This window comes from Nematostella vectensis, chromosome 9 (genome assembly GCF_932526225.1).
Source record: "Nematostella vectensis chromosome 9, jaNemVect1.1, whole genome shotgun sequence".
NCBI classification, from domain to species: domain Eukaryota; kingdom Metazoa; phylum Cnidaria; class Anthozoa; order Actiniaria; family Edwardsiidae; genus Nematostella; species Nematostella vectensis.
In genome coordinates, this window is record NC_064042.1 from 8825434 (window position 1) to 8841935 (window position 16502).

General features: G+C 37.8%; 1 protein-coding gene across 1 annotated transcript in view; it reads left to right on the forward strand.

Moving 5' to 3' along the window:
* LOC5515390 (kinesin-like protein KIF16B) overlaps window positions 1–16502 on the forward strand; it is a 30469-nt gene that overhangs the window by 10749 nt on the left and 3218 nt on the right. The window contains exons 11-16 of the mRNA XM_032385142.2: window positions 2281–2409; window positions 10356–10479; window positions 12263–12335; window positions 12815–12924; window positions 13996–14118; window positions 15475–16424. Coding sequence (XP_032241033.2) covers window positions 2281–2409; window positions 10356–10479; window positions 12263–12335; window positions 12815–12924; window positions 13996–14118; window positions 15475–16424 — 1509 coding nt within the window. The remainder of the gene's footprint in view (window positions 1–2280; window positions 2410–10355; window positions 10480–12262; window positions 12336–12814; window positions 12925–13995; window positions 14119–15474; window positions 16425–16502) is intronic.

The following is a 16502-nucleotide window of genomic DNA, read 5'->3' on the forward strand; positions in this document are numbered from 1 at the left end:
GTTGGGGAATTTTTACTTGGAAAAGTTGGTGAAATGCCAGGTGTGTGGACCCTAGATACACGCTTAAATACACGCGTTTCTCGCTTTTCTTTGTTTATATCTCGACCTCGTTTCGTCAGACCATGTATCATCGGTCGTCAGTTTTCAAGTTTGCGTGAGTTCGTTCACGACCGCTTACCGAGTCCAATTAGCGGTGTATGATTCATGCCGCGAAACGCATTTAGGAGAACACCCCACACTGCAAGATGATCACGTGATCCTTACACCTGGCACCTAACACTTTAGCTTCCTCAGGAGGATGTTCGGGGTTGGGGGGAGGGGGGGGGGTATTTGTTACCGTTTTGGTCGCCCTTTTCTCCGCCCGTAATCTTATTTAAAGTAAAACTTTTTACAGTAAGACGTTTTTGTTTGTGTGAGCGTTTATGTATTGCAATGCCATTTGTCCACTGAAAACTGGTACTCGACTCTGCTAATTTTCATCTTAAATGAGATTTCTTCAGGGTTGACAAAACACTTAAAGGCCTGGCTAAACTTGGCGACATGTCGAGCGCGACATATAGCGTGCGACTGTCTCCAAAATGTTTCCTAGTTTAGCCACCGCCAAAAACATGTAGTGCGCGACAAATTTTGTAGAGCGCGACACGAAAATGATTCTCAACTATCCGAGAAACATCTATGTCGTGGCTACAAGATTTGGCGAGCGCTACAATGTTTTTCGAGGTGGCTAAACTAGGCGACATCTCGCAAGCTACATGTCTCCTAGTTTAGCCAGGCCTTTAGGAGTGACCATTGCAAGTGGTGATCTCGACGAGATTCATGAATAGTAAACACATACACTGGTATTCGACTCCACAGATTTTCTTCTTTGTTTTTTGTCTTTGTTCTTCAGGGATATAAGTTTTTTGGCTGGTGTGTTTTGTTGGGTAAATTTATTGAAGCATATAAATACAATTTGCTCAGCGAAGTGGGTATTTTTAGGATTATCCTACGTCTTTACGGCACTATGTGGTTACCTCCAGCAGCGCGAGGCCCCCGTGTTTGTTTTCTGCTCTCGTTGATTCACTGCGATTGTTTGCTTTGTTTTTGTGCGATCTCGTTTGTACCTTTTTCATTCGTAAAAAACATCCGCCCTAGCATGTATTCAGCCACTCCTTGCGCAATGTGCTCATAACAAAACCCATAACAAAATAGAGACTAGAGAGAATGGTGAATGGGTTAAAAGCCAGGTTAAGATTGATGTTGGGATGAGATTTCGTTTGACGATATTTTGCGGCATCACTTAGCTCCTCTTAACGTGGAACAATTAAGTCTTGGATTGATAGGCATAGTGAATACGTGAAAAAACATCTGCTTAACTTTACCATAGCAGCTGAAAATAACTATTTTCGGTGAAAAGCTAGGACAAGAAGTCGGAGCCATGAACGTGATTAATAGAATTCGTCGACATAACTCGTTTCGACAAAACCATCACACTCAAGAAATGGTAGGAATCGTCGAACTTAGCGATTCAACCGGCGCTAGGCTTAGCAACTACTACAAGGTAGAGAAATTGAAGCTTTCGATTAACAGCACATATCCACTATACACCACTGAATTTCCACAAAACATTCTTAACTGTCTTAGGGATATTGTATTTTTTAGATTAGCGGCTTAAAACAAGTAAATTTTATAAGCCTATGTCTAGAAACGGATGTTTTGGTCAAAACTATGGTTCAGAAACTGCCCTCAGGGACGATGATGGTAATGTAATTTAGTTTTTTTTTATTGATTACCAAAATTTATGTATATAAATAAATAAAAGTTTTCCCATTCCTTTCGGCGATAAATAGGTTACGTATGGTCGGATTCCTGTTATATTATAACTGTCTAGCGGGATTTCCGTGTTAAATTTTGTTTGTTTTCTCGGAGAGCTTTCACGAGTGGCCGTAACGGTTCTGTTGTCAGCGACACACAAGGACTTTTTGAGCGCTTATTCCATATCTCTATTTCGCATCTAAAAACGACACTTATTTCAACTCGCACAGAGAATTACTGTAGATTTTGCGGAAAAAGTTGGTTATTATGAAGGTGATGAGAACATTTTTCGATCAGTATTCAACCTGGAAGTACAACGTATGTTTTTCTTTCTAAAAAATAATTGACTATTTTTATGAACACCGAGTGTTTTATTATTTCTTTGTGGATGTTTATATATTTCTTTAATCCTAGCTCCATTATTCTTCCAGGAGTTAAACGAAGGAATTAATAAAATGTGTTTTCTCTGTTTTTATCATCCCCTAGGAGGGCCAAACACAAGTAAATGGAGATACAGAAAAAACGGCGCGAAAACTGCAAGAGAACGAAGACCTTATGAAGCGTTTGACAGGCATTTGGGAAGACAAGTGGAGCAGAACGCAGAAAATCATTGAGGTATGTTTTTTTATTCACACTTTGATTTTCCATTTAGCTTTGTTTTCATTTGATATTTGAATGTTTAATAATGTCCAGTGAATATGTAGAATATTGTATTTACAGAAGTGCGTCTAATTGGCTAACAAAATACGATTTAAAAATTAGCACTAACCATAAATTACCGAAATGATCAATAAGGTTAGGGAACACCCCTGTGTCCAATTTATCGCCAATTATTTACTTTTATAGGCTTGGTCTGTATTCTTATTTTACAGTTTTTAAACAATCTGAATCCTGGTTATCATCTATATTTCCTTGATATCTTGCATGGTATTTTCATGTCTAAGGTCATGTATAATTTTAGTGAATCTATTAAGAAAAATACTTAAAATGATGTCCTAATCAATGCACATGTCTATGGTTATGAATCGATCTTGGATCGCTGAATTTATTTCAAAGATTTTTATTTCCATGAGTAAATAAGTAAGGGTTTCTGACCAAATAAAAGATTTATTGGGAAATTGCATATAAAAATTAATACCATTGAACGAATTCAGAATGACTAAATCCCAGATGTGTCCTCAAAACAATGTTTACAATTAAAATGTATTTTTATGAAGAAAGGCAATCAGATTTTCCAATTTCGGAAAGGCATTATGTTCTTTAAAAACTTTCCAATAAAACTGTACTAAACATTAAAAGATAAGGATACGTTTCCTAACCAAATCCGCCTATGTTCTTGTAAGTAAATCGTGGAGGGTATATGGTCAATAGTCGCTATCTACTCTAGCAAGCTCCGGTTTCTCATATTTTATTTACGGTAGCGCGCATTTAGTCCTTGCTTGTGAACCGCCGTTTTAGCAATTTTTAAGTCCGTCTTTGAAAGTGGCCATCTTTCTCGATGCACTATAATAATTATTTATAAGAGTAGCCGAACTTGAACATCGACTTTGATATTTGATCAAAGCTATCAATTCACGTATTGTCCCCATCACAAAAAAGTCGAGATTGATTGCTGATAGTTTTCATAGTTCATTTCCTCCCCAAACGTTCGGTAAACTCTAGTCTCGGAGGACTGTGTTATCTGACAAAAAAAAAAGAGAACTATGTTTTACAGTCAAAGAATAATATAATATTGAATTGAAGGGCGCCATTTCCCATAAGTCGTTTTTGCACTCGCTCGTCTCAGTAAAATTAGTTATTTTTCGATATACTGTCGACCTGACCTCATATTGTCATATTAATTTAACGGTTTTCTTTTTTGAGTACATTAGCGATGAATGGTGATTTGCATACCAACATTTTATGGCCGTTTGCCCCCGTGAAAAAATTGCTTACGCGCGGAGAATTTACGCGCCTGTCTTTATTGCGTTCTGATTCTAATATTGATCTTCAGTACGATTCGCAAAGCGATTGGCAGTTTTGGGAGGATTGTTCATAGATTAGTTTTATAGGAAAACAATAAAAGATCCTCTTTTTTCCACAATTTAAACTTATTTCCATTCCTCCATTCCGTTACCGGTGTTTGCCTGGTGGTGTTTGATAAATGGAAGAACTTTTATTGATTCTTTTCTCTTTTTATTTGGTGTTAGCCCTGTCCTTGCGACACCTTATGCTAAAGGTTCTTTTGGATATTAAAATTATGACTGTCGTTGTTAATTCCGGGCGTAATTTTTGTTGTTATTTTTGTTTTCAAGTATGTTGTTGATGCTATTCACTGTCTGAAAGTCTTGTTTTAATTTTCTTGACTACAGAAAAAGGTAGCAAACTCACATTACTTATATTGGACTTTTACAATCTCACTTAATGCTGATTCAGACAGCACGGCTTAGTTGTACGCCACACTTCTACAACTCGAGTCGTAGAGTGTAAATAAGCCACGAATTTCGACTACGAAAGTCGTAGTATGTAATTCGGGGCTAAGAGATGTCGTATGCAGGTCGCATACAACTTAATCGTGCTGTTTAAATAAGCGTGTATGCTTTTAAAATACGATGTCTCTATCCAAGTTCGCTACCTTTCGAGATCTCGCAGACATAGCAAAAATGGCATGAAATTTTCCAATTCTCAATTTTTAAGCTCAATATTTCGCATAAGGAGTTCCTCTGACAAAAAGCTTAATCCAAATTTTAAAGAAATTTAGAAGATTTGAAATTTAGATATAAGCGAGCAAAGTTGGCTTAATTTCTTATCAGAGTCCGACTTCTCCCTAAAAACGAGGAGAATTTATACTTTGAACATTTGAAATTTGCACTTCAAGCCTCACATCTTAAAGACGAATTTATTTGAAAAAATACTTTTTGATTTTTTGGTTTACATAACATAAGGAACCTCTATGCAAAAAAATTCAAGCTTGCCGAAGTTAACCAGACCTTATTTTGGGAAAACTTGCCATTTTTTGCTCTGTCGATCTCGCATGACGCCTGGTAAACAAGTTCTTAAGCCCACCATTACACGTGCCTGAGACATTATGTCTGGTCCGGTTGGGTGTCTGCTGCGGTTTCCCCTTCACATGTTTACGTCTTATCCTCTTTCATATTCACGTGCTCTTATGTCACGTGCTTTTAAGTTATGCATCCTAAGTCTCAAGCGCCTTTACCCACACATAATAAAAACACGCCGATTTCCTTTCCTTCATTAGGCTTGTGCCTAAAGGCCTGGCTAAACTAGGCGACATGTTGCGTGCGACACGTGCGACGTGTCTACTAAATGTTCCTAGTATAGCCACTGCCAAAATAAGTAGTGCGCGACAAATTTTGTAGAGCGCGACACGAAAACTATCCGAGAAACATTTCTTTGTCGCTGCTATGGGGGGTTATGGATATTATCTGGAACTACACAAGGAAAAAGAGTTTACCTCCTAGCAGTGGCCTCTTTTCCCTGTATTTCGCTGGAACAGGGTAAAGAGGTCTCTACGACAGGGAAAAAAATGGCAAGTTTTTCCAAAAAAAGCTCTGGTTAACTTCGGTAAGCTTGAATTTTATGCATAGAGGTTCCTTACGTTATGTAAACCAACATATCAAAAAGTGTTTTTTTCTAATGGATTCGTCTTCGAGATATGAGGCTTGAAGTGCTATTTTCAAATGTTCAAAGTATGAATTCTCCTCGTTTTTAGGGAGAAGTCGGGCTCTATTCAGAAATTAAGCCAACATTGCTCGCTAATATCTAAATTTCATATCTTCTAAATTTCTTTAAAATTTGGAATTAAGCTTTTGGTCGGAGAATCTCCTTGTAAGGGGAATCTTGAGCTTATATATTGAGAATTGGAAAATTTCATGCCATTTTTTTTCTCTGTCGGTCTCTACTAGCAAGGGAAAAAATGGTGTGACTAGATTTGAGACATTTGCTAGGTGGTTCCCGAAATGTGCGGATCCAATAAGCTCGATCAGTAAATAAAAGATAAATAAATAAATCATACATGGTCTACATCTCTAAAGATTAATTAAAGGATTTGATAGTAATAACCGAAGAAGGAAAGTATAAGTAAGTGTTACGGCTTTGCAAAAAAAATGTTGTTAAACGTAATCCAAGTAGCATTACGTTTGAGCGTAAATAGGGGCTGATGTAATAAACTATGCAACAGAGAAAAACTTTGGATTTAAATTTGTCTTTTGGACGTACGGTACTAGGATAGTATTTATTTTTTTCTCTAAGAATTTTGATATACGTAGTCATAATATCAATTGGCGTTACCTTCGTCATTAAACAACTAGGACCGGTTATCCAAAAACGTTAATTATGGGTGCTTCCTAAAAAAAACATGTTTTACATTTAAGGAATAGGGTAAACAGAAGCTGAAAAACCTTTTTTTTTTATCGGCAGTTACTGACGCCATCGAAGAATGATGATTAGACTTAGTCATAGAGTCACGTATAACGCCTTTGCGTCTTGCAACATAAGTCGCATCCACTGTGTGAGCTTTTGTTTTTGATTTAAAAAAGGGACGGTATTACTTTTCTGACATTTTTAATTTTTTCTTTTTCGCTATCCGAATGGCGTCTACACGGGATTGTGTAAAACTTTCTACATTCGCTTAATCTTATGCCGCCTCTGTAAGCTCGCCTGTGTGTCCGTTTACCGTCACGACCGCTTGTTACTCAGCTTGAGTTTCGTGATGGCGCCAGCTGTCACAGGATGAGTTGCATCACCCGCTACGCCCCCCACCTTCCCGCCAAAACCACAGGTATCCTTAGAGATACGATTGAGGGACACTGTATCGCGCCAAAACCACAGGTATCCTTATTTATTAGAGATACGATTGAGGGACACTGTATCGCGCCAAAACCACAGTAAACGCTTTTGAGACCAAGAAATGGACTCCGACGACTGACGACTGGATTGTTATTTCCCGCCAAAAACACCTGTGCGCGTTGACAATTTCATTTCCCGCCAAATTATCGACACTGCCGTTTCTGGCAAGTTCTTCAGAGCTGAATATTTTACGTTACGCTTCCAAAATAATAACAAGTTATTACGTTCAATTTAATCCATTTTTTGTTAAAGTTATTTATAACTAAAAATCGATGTAATCGCGACTACTTCCCGCCAATCATACAATTTTGCTGTCAACAAATGTCGATTGCTCGACGTGTACCTTAAAAATCAGCCAATCAGCTCTGCCCTAGTGGCCTACAACGCCTCTTTTCCTCATTATAAACTGTGTTTTTCCTGCGCTACCTTCAAACCTAAGTGATTGCGCCCAAACGCTGAGTTTTTGCTATTCATTGCGCTGCCTACCAGTGACACGGGATTTCTCTCGTTTTGCATAACATCTCGATAAGACCGGAGACAAAACTGATTGCCTAACGTCGCGTCGCTTTTGTTTAGTCGTTTTTGTATGGCAAAAATAGCAGATAACTGTATGGTCTTTGATCAGACTTACATCTCTACCGGATAAGAGCCCCGCGCTCTATAAGATGAGCTCACAGCGCGAGAGGAAGCCGCGAATTACCATAGGGCTTTTGCGTCCCTTTGTTATCACCGCGAAAAAAGGCTTCAAAACATCTCGATTGGGACTTCAACGATGTTAGCGTTGCTGTTAAAGTGATAACTGGAGAATTTGCACGATCAAGCACGTTATGGCCAGTGCCATTTCTCAGTTTTTTAAGCCGTTCTTTACTAGCAAAACTGAGAAATCATCCCCAAAACGAAAAACTCGCCTAAGCTTCAAGCTCGACGATTTTGAGGTAAAAAAAGAATTTATGTGTTCATTTATGTTTTTTTTTTCGACATTCTTGGTGCCAAGACTATGTGCGCAAGAGTAAAATTTATTTTCTATTTTTCTTATGCTTCAGGCAATAAATAGTCTTTTATAGTGATAAGTTTTGTGGTGTTAATTTGGCGCCTTTAGAATGGAAACAAATTTCTACCACTCAAACTCCATTTGATACACTTAGAAACGAATACTATAACGACAAGTTCTTAGTTCTGTTTTTTTTTTTTTTTTTTATATCGGTTAAATTCTACATCCGAAGAATTATTTTTAGTCGCTGTTGAAATGTTACAAAAAAATAACATTTTGTTGAAATAATGTTGTGTTTGTTTTGGCGCTAAAATAATAGTCTTTTTATGATGTAATGCATGTTTAACAAATTATTACAGCACCTCATTATTACTACCATTATTACTTTAAGTAAGATGTTTTCATGTACGGCTTTTTTTTTTTTGCGAAACCTACAATTTCCTCGTGTTTTCTTACAACACACACAATTTACTAGCAAAATTCCAAGTGAAGTAATTACGAAACTCGTTCTACTCTGAGTACATGTTTCAATAAATTAAGTTCATTTCCTCTAGTTTAAGAACATGCTTTTTGGGTAAATGGCCTTTTATTCGTTGCTAGGTACCGCAAAATGGATTAGGAGACCTATACGACAGTGGATTATTGTGTTTTTTTCCTCTTTTTCCTTCCATATCTGTATTCCAAATAAAACTTGGTTAAGTGCAGCTAAGTTCTTTGTCTATGTGCGACCACTTGAGGCCTTTTAGCCATCAACCCATGGCGCAATAATCGTCTACATTTATAGAGAACAAGCTTCTAAAATACGATAGGGAAAAATATTATATTAATCAGCCTGCTAATTCAGGTTACAGCTGGTTACTGTTGTCAAATGACAAATAGGAGTGGTTTAATTTTAACTTTTTTCTAGAAAATGTGGCCTTGATAGGAAGCTCGTTTGGAAGTTCAAAAGCAACGCCAAAGATAGCAATGATAAGAATAACTACAATAACTTGAAAACACAAGTTTTGGCAGATGAGAGCATCAAAACAACAAAAACAATCAATCAATATACACCTAATTAAGAAAAAAAAGTTATAATACCGAAATTTAATTTTAAAAAAGGGGCAGTGAAAAAGGCGAATGGCGGTTCAATGGCCGAAAGGTTCTTATAAATGAACTCCAGCGATGCAGAGGTATACATCGATAGCCTCTAGTTGATTATTGTATGGTTGATTCAAGTTCTCCTGCATTTGTTAAAATGTATTTAGACGCATGGTAACCTTCGGTTGTAGAACTGCCATTTGCTAGTCCCCATTTTCCGTTTGCGTTTCCACTAAGAACAACAACAGCAACAACGTTTATTACTATGTATGTATACTTTAATACAATACTTTGACGACAATAACAATTATCTACTAGACAATCACAAATAACCACGACGATGGCAACGACAATAACAACAAAAATGACACTAACAACTATTGATAGTACAACTTTAACAACATAACAATAACCATGACAACACTTACTTTTTCTACAGCACCTTCGCACAACAACTATTTTCCATTAAACGGCAATAAAGTTGTGGCATCTTACATTGCCAATTGAAAAGATAAACCACGGGACACAAAAGTTTCTAAAGGAATAAAGCAACTGTAGTTTATGAGTGGCTACTAAATTTATAAGCGATTACGTCTTATATAAGCGGATTACGAATTTAAAATTAAATATTTAAGTACTGGTTGCTACAAACTGTATTTGTTTGAATGCAGCTCGCTAAAATTGTACATTTATTGATGGTGAGAGGTATTGGAAAAGTCCGTATTTAAATTTCAGGGCGGCAATTAAATATAATTGGAAAATAAAGGCGTTGCTATGTCAGTTGTGTTAGGTTTTGCCATTGCGTGCAGTGCTGACACGGAAGGGTGGTAGAAGCTTTTAATAGTATTAAAGAAGTCTTTGTATCAATATAGAGTTTTATACAATACGCATTCTAAAAATTGCGTAGTAATAAGTAAATTGACACTTTTTTGTCATGCGCTTTTAATCGTACTACTCGAAATCTTAAAAGTATTAAAGTAGTCTTTTTTATAGTCTTTTTCAAACCCTATATTTGATACATAGAAATTTTTATCGCTGATATCCCGTGTTTACTGCGAGATTCACTGTTCCTTAGAAGTATTTTCTACATTAAGGAAAAGAATAGCTGAATAATCACAATTTGTAATAATTTGTTTAATGTCTGCATCGATTAAAAAAGTGATTACAAGTCTTTACCGGTTAACAAACTAAAAAAACTCAAATCCGTGCTTTAGCATCTATTGAGAATGCCTTACTTATTGAGAATGCCTCACTTATTGAGAATGCCTCACTTATTGAGAATGCCTCACTTATTGAGAATGCCTTACTTATTGAGAATGCCTCACTTATTGAGAATGCCTCACTTATTGAGAATGCCTTACTTATTGAGAATGCCTCACTTATTGAGAATGCCTCACTTATTGAGAATGCCTCACTTATTTAGAATGCCTCACTTATTGAGAATGCCTCACTTATTGAGAATGCCTCACTTATTGAGAATGCCTCACTTATTGAGAATGCCTCACTTATTGAGAATGCCTCACTTATTGAGAATGCCTCACTTATTGAGATTGCCTCACTTATTGAGAATGCCTCACTTATTGAGAATGCCTCACGTATTGAGAATGCCTTACTTATTGAGAATGCCTCACTTTCTTCACAGGAGCGTGCCCTGGAGGTTACCGAACTCGGATCAGCACTCAAGTTCGAGACTGAAGAGCCGCACTTTGTCAGCTTGGGAGGTGGACGGCTGAGTATCGGAGTGACGATATGCCCAATAAAACGAGGTGAGCCTCCCCCTCCTTTCATTGTAGACGTATAACCCCCATTCCTACCCCACCCCCCTACTTCTCCTCCACCCGAACTCCAAAGTGAACCTTTATAAAATACTTTTTTAGGCCACTGATGTCAACTAAATTTAACTAAATTTTATAGTGTTTTGGCTACGGTGAAAGATTTCGAGTTTTTTTATCGAGAGTATAACGAGATGTTGAGTGCATTATCAGGCAACAGCTGAAGTTGGCGACGGATTCAGTCGATAATTTAGAAAAAATCCCTTATCAAAGCGATCATACTCCTCGATATTAAATCCTTCGGACATTCGTGTGGTATTAGGCAAGGAGTTATTTTCGACAAAATTAGAAAAAAAAGATTCTTTCTAGTAAAACTCAGAAGAAATCAACAGAAGAAAGCAACATACGTGAAGCGAAAATGGCCGGGTAAATAGCTTTTGCATTTGTATTCAAGCCCTCCATTAGGACATTTGTTCACCAAATCTCTGTCGGCAGGTGCGTTTCGTGTTATTACTTCAGCCAGGCGACCCGTTGCTCTTTTGACTGGCATCACTCACCCGCTTAGGGATTTTAATTAAAAATATTAAGGCCCAAAAAATATAAAGAAACAAGATTCAGAGTTACGATAGAGGCGTACTTTCCCACGCATTCCCGTCTCACAGACAGCTAGACTGTCTAGATGGTATCGTTCATCTTCAAAAAGTCAACCCGTACAATTAAATGCTCCCATGTTTTCACTCCCGCACTTGGCAAACCACTTGGGATAATGGGCAAAAAAGCTACTCGTTGTTTGTTGGACTACAGACGCCGCCTCATAGTGACCCGTCTCGTTACCAGTCCTCTCTTGTTGTGTCTTTTATATACCTTATTACACTTTATTTTCGGATCACTTGATTTTGGGAATTTCAATAGAGTGACGCGAAAATTAAGTGTCGCGAAAATAAGGATGCGCGAAAATTGAGTGAGTACACAAGAAGGCTATATGGGGAATATTGGCCGTTTAATAAGCTTTATGGAAACACCTTGTCTATTTAGTCATCTAATCTACATATACTACGGTAAGGGGTTGAGTTGGACTTGTAATTATAGATTTTTATGAAAATAAATTTAGCCAACGCATCTTTTTGTAACAAATTGTGTCAGTTTTGATGATTACAGCACATTTTAATTCCACTTGTTTTGCTTGATTTTATTACCCCAAAATCTCGAAATCGCGAAATGAAGTGATCTGTTTCTTTACGACAATTAGAAAATCGCGAAAATAAAGTGTCCCGAAATATTGCCATCTCAAAATCGCGAAATTTTGACGTCGCGAAAATTAAGTGTAATAAGGTAAATGTTTTCCTAAAGTTACGAAATGGGATCGATTATACACCTATTTCAAACATGTTTGCACTCGAGAATGTGTCGTAACCAGCGATGGCTCATGGGAAGCGCATAAACTAAAGAACATGAACTAAAGTTCTGCAGTTTTTGAAACCTGGATTTGTATTTTATTTACGCTTATTAGCTTATTTACTTGGTACCCATGAAGCACTGCGGCTTACGATACGCAGATTCTGGGAGTGCAACCTTATTTGAAATAGGTGTATACATCAATTTAAAAACGCAAAAGGGGAATGTTGCAGTTCTAAGACCAACAAATGTGATGTTAATTTGCGCTACATAAGCTTTATTTATTATTATTGTACAGCCTTCCATGTAATCATTTTTCCCATAATCTAAATCCTTTACACGATAAGTTGAATTTCTAATATGTTATACTATTTATTTGCAGGCAAGACAGTCATAGGTGTATCGACTGATGCCGTTAAACCAGACATCGAGCTACGAGGACGAGGAATCGAGAGGTACCTCATATTGACGATCTTTTACCTAGGTCTTGGCGCATGCGCACGGGCCATTGAGGAAATAGTGTAACATGTTAGACGCGCTACCATCGTACCACCCTTTTTACAGACATCGGGTGTGTCCTTTTCCAGACCGCAAATGAGAACTTGCCAGCAGGTTGCAAACATCACATTTACCCAACAACTTCGCTAGACACCACTTTTATAATTCTTTGTAGTATGGTAACTCCGTACTTGTTTTTCAAGAGTCTGTCAGCCGCCATTTTGTCATCTAAGAGCGTGAGAGAGAATCCATTTTCATCGGTTGATTTAGAGAAGCCAATGCGATATTTTCGAATGAATTTGGTAAATAAAGCATAAGATTGTATTTTAGGTGGTTATTTCGTTATTTCTTCCAAAAATTTGTCTTCCCATATCTCTAAGTGAGGCGTTGCGTTGGATGATCTCGACTTGCTTTGACCTTCCTTGTTCTATTCCAGTGAGCATTGTACGGTGGAGTTCAATGGGGAGGCTGTGGTGCTTCACCCTAAGGCACCGCTCTGCTCAGTCGACGGGATCCCTATATCTGAGCCAACCAAACTACCACAGGGTAAGCAGCGGTTAACCAGCAGAATTTAAGCGCTGCGTGGGAAAGGTTACCAGGCCAATTTTGAAAAGGATGTTCAATTTTATAAAAACATTTCAGAGGTTCCAACATCGTCACTCATTAGATATTAACTTATCACTTAGCCGAGTGTGTATAATTGTCAGTGTAGAGTAATGTATTTTCTTTTATATCTGTCGTTAATTTGTTATGCCTCCTGTGGTTAGGTGGTTCTAGTTATCACCAAGACCGAATAAATCACTGCCATATACTCAATTCCCCATATTATCTTGAATCCGATAACGAGAATACTATATATATAAAGGATATGCCGTTTGTGGAAATCGAAAACACGATTAGAAAACACTCCTGAGATTAAAATTCTTAATATGATAAGATTCTACATAATGCGTTTTCAAACATTCTTTTTTAAAAGAACCATTTTAATAAAATAAATTTCACCAGATTTTAAGAAAATTCCGAGGCTGAGATAGCAGCAAAATATTGCTTTGTTATTCTCATACGTTCTAAGATGCAAAATGAAATTTTGTTCACAACAACCTTAAATATTGTTGCTATTGATCACTTGTGTAATTCTCGCCTAATAATTCATTGGGTATTATATCATAAGTTTTTATATACACTAAATTTAACATTTTCATCCTAAAAATGCTCCAAAAGTAAGAACGGCTCAACCTCAACTGAAAACTAGACGTTCTTATAAAAACAAGAGTCTATTGAAAGACGATAAATTATTTATGAGGTGTCTAAAAGCCTATATCAATCGCCCGGGGGTTGACCGCATTTGTTTTTCACCCTGCATGAAAGATTGCACCAAAACATTTCCGTATTTTCAATTACTGACCCCTCTACTCGGAATAGCTCAGCATTTGTTTTGCTTAATACTTCATCTGCAGTCAGCAAATCAGTCAGTCAGTCAGTCAGTCAGTCAGTCAGTCAGTCAGTCAGTCAGTCAGTCAGTCAGTCAGTCAGTCAGTCAGTCAGTCAGTCAGTCAGTGGATAATAGCACATCTCGACAAAGTCGAACTAAACGTTTGTTTCGTTTTTGTTTCTCAGGCTGCATGCTATGTCTGGGCAAATCCAATTATTTTCGCTTCAATCACCCAAAGGAGGCGAAGAGAATTCGAGAAGCTAATCCTGGGAACAGATTCTCCATAGTTCCCGATGGTTACTATCCAGGTTAGTGTGATGTTTGTATACACGAAACGCTATGCTCGCACCGCATTGACATGACTCATTTATAGTCTGATAGCTGTCAATATCTGCGACCAATTTACCAAAAAATTATCCTTTTCATCTTATATTTTATAATGCTCCTGGTGGAGGCATTCATAAGTTGTAAGAGAGTAAGTTGAATTCTGACTTAACTTTTTTCGAATTTATTGTTTGCTTTGTTTACATCGTCAGAACATAAAATTTCGCGCGCTTGCACAACCTTTGCGTCAGTGTTGTTTCTCAGAGGTGACGCTCAGTACCAATTGACAAAATAGTATTTATCTTTCAAATAATGAAAGCATCTTGGTGTTTCAGTCGATAGTTTGGGACGTAAGAATATAAGCTTAATGTGCTAACAAGATGATAATGCTGATGCGATAATGTAGCTCTCTGTTAACTAGTTCAACCATAACTCTTTTGCATGCGTGGGCCCCAAGCTCCATGCAAAAACTATTTAACCCTTTCGACTGATGTGGCCACTTCAAGTTGTGTTGTGATGAGGCATAATTTTGAACGGACCACGTGTTATAAGTGATGTTACACTTCGTGGAATACACCTGCTTAACTTAGTATTGAATGACTGTTGTCAGGTTTTCCATTATATTTACCTATATTTGGAAGGCTTTTCTTTTTACAAGCTAGATATTTAATTTAAATAAAATAAGAATTGTTACCACTTATAACAGATGTTTGAAAAACCAAGATTTTTGGATATTTGTTTTTACTAGAGGCCTGAAATACGCCAAATAAAATGAGATTTGATACCACTTATATTAAATGATTTAGAACCCAAAACTATTGGTATTTGTATTTTCACTAGTAGGCTCAAATACGCGTCAAATTACTCATCAATTTTTGCCAAGTGTAAATATTATGTTCCCACTCCGTGCTATAAGCCACGTAAATAGTAAAAGCAGTCATTATTGTGATAATAAAACACATGGTGTCAATGACTGATAAAAACAGACCACTCGGGTGACCTCTTCAAATTTCTCATCCAAAATATTGATCGTTCAAGCTCCAATGACAAGTGTGAGCTTTTTTAAAATAAGGTAGTATTTGCAAATGTAATCAAGGGTGATGGTATTAAGGCATTAAACACTTATGCACTCTGTTCTATGGGAAAGGGATATTATGCAGTGATTTTAATGGCATGCTTTTTTCCCCGATATTCGCTCAAGGGCTGCGATAAGGAATATCATGACAAGGGATTTGCAAGCATAAGCCTGCTACCAGTTGTTATGACTACTCTATCTGAGAGCTATTAGATGTCTTCCGAGTGTTATATGATCTATCCTAACTCACTGCCCTTTCCTTTAGATGTCGAGCTTGCCGTAGAGCAATACAAACGCGATAAAAAGGAACGAGAAAGGCTCAAAAAAGAAAACGACCGACTCCATGCTATAGAACACGAGTACAAAGACGCCGTGCAGAGAATAGAAAACGAGAAAGTCCAACTCGAGGACGAACGTAACCAGCTCCTTGAGCTTGAAAAGCTTCAGCGAGACGCTGCTATGCATTTCGAGGAAGAAATCGCCATTCAGATCAAAGAACTGGAGCGCCAAAAAGAGGAACTTCGGTTGTTTGAAGAAGAAAGAAAGAAACTGGAAGTGTACGAAGGCAAGTTTGAAGCTGATATCAGGAAAAAAGAGGAGGAAAGAGCTCTTCAACAAAAAAGAAGACAAGAAGCGTACGAGAGGCTAGAGAGAAGAAAAGCACAGCTGGAGAGTATTGAAGAGGAAGACATGGAACGAGTCGCCGCAGAACTAGAGATTGAGGAAGAGAGACAAAGACTGGCCTTACAAGAGATAGACTGCCTCGTGGAAGAGGTCAGCGGACACGAGAGAGTCCAAGAGGACAAAGTCTTACTCGAGGAAGAGAGAATGAAACTTGAAGAAATGAAGGAACGACAAAACGAGGTCGTCAGGCAACTTGAGGACGAGTTAAACGCACAGATAGCCATGCTGAAAGAAGAGCGAAGACGAGAGAATGAGAAAATCGAGAAAGAGAAGGAGAGAATTAAGATAATGGAAAGTGAACACTCGAAAGCTCTAGAGTTGATTGAGCTAGAGAGAATTCGGCTTGAGGAGGAAAGGCGAGAGGAGAAACGACGTATTGAAGAAGAGAGAGCGCGGATAGACGAGGCAGAGAAGGAACGATTTGAGGCTTTAGAGAAGGTTGCCAAGGAGCAAGAGCAGGAAAAACACATGATCGAGAAGGAGAAGGAGAGGTTACTGGAGCTCGAGAGAAAACATGCAAATGCGATGAAGGTACCTTAGACACGAGGGGATGAGAGATCGATGGTGTTTTAGAGGATTATAGCCACCCGCTCATGATGGATTGCTGTT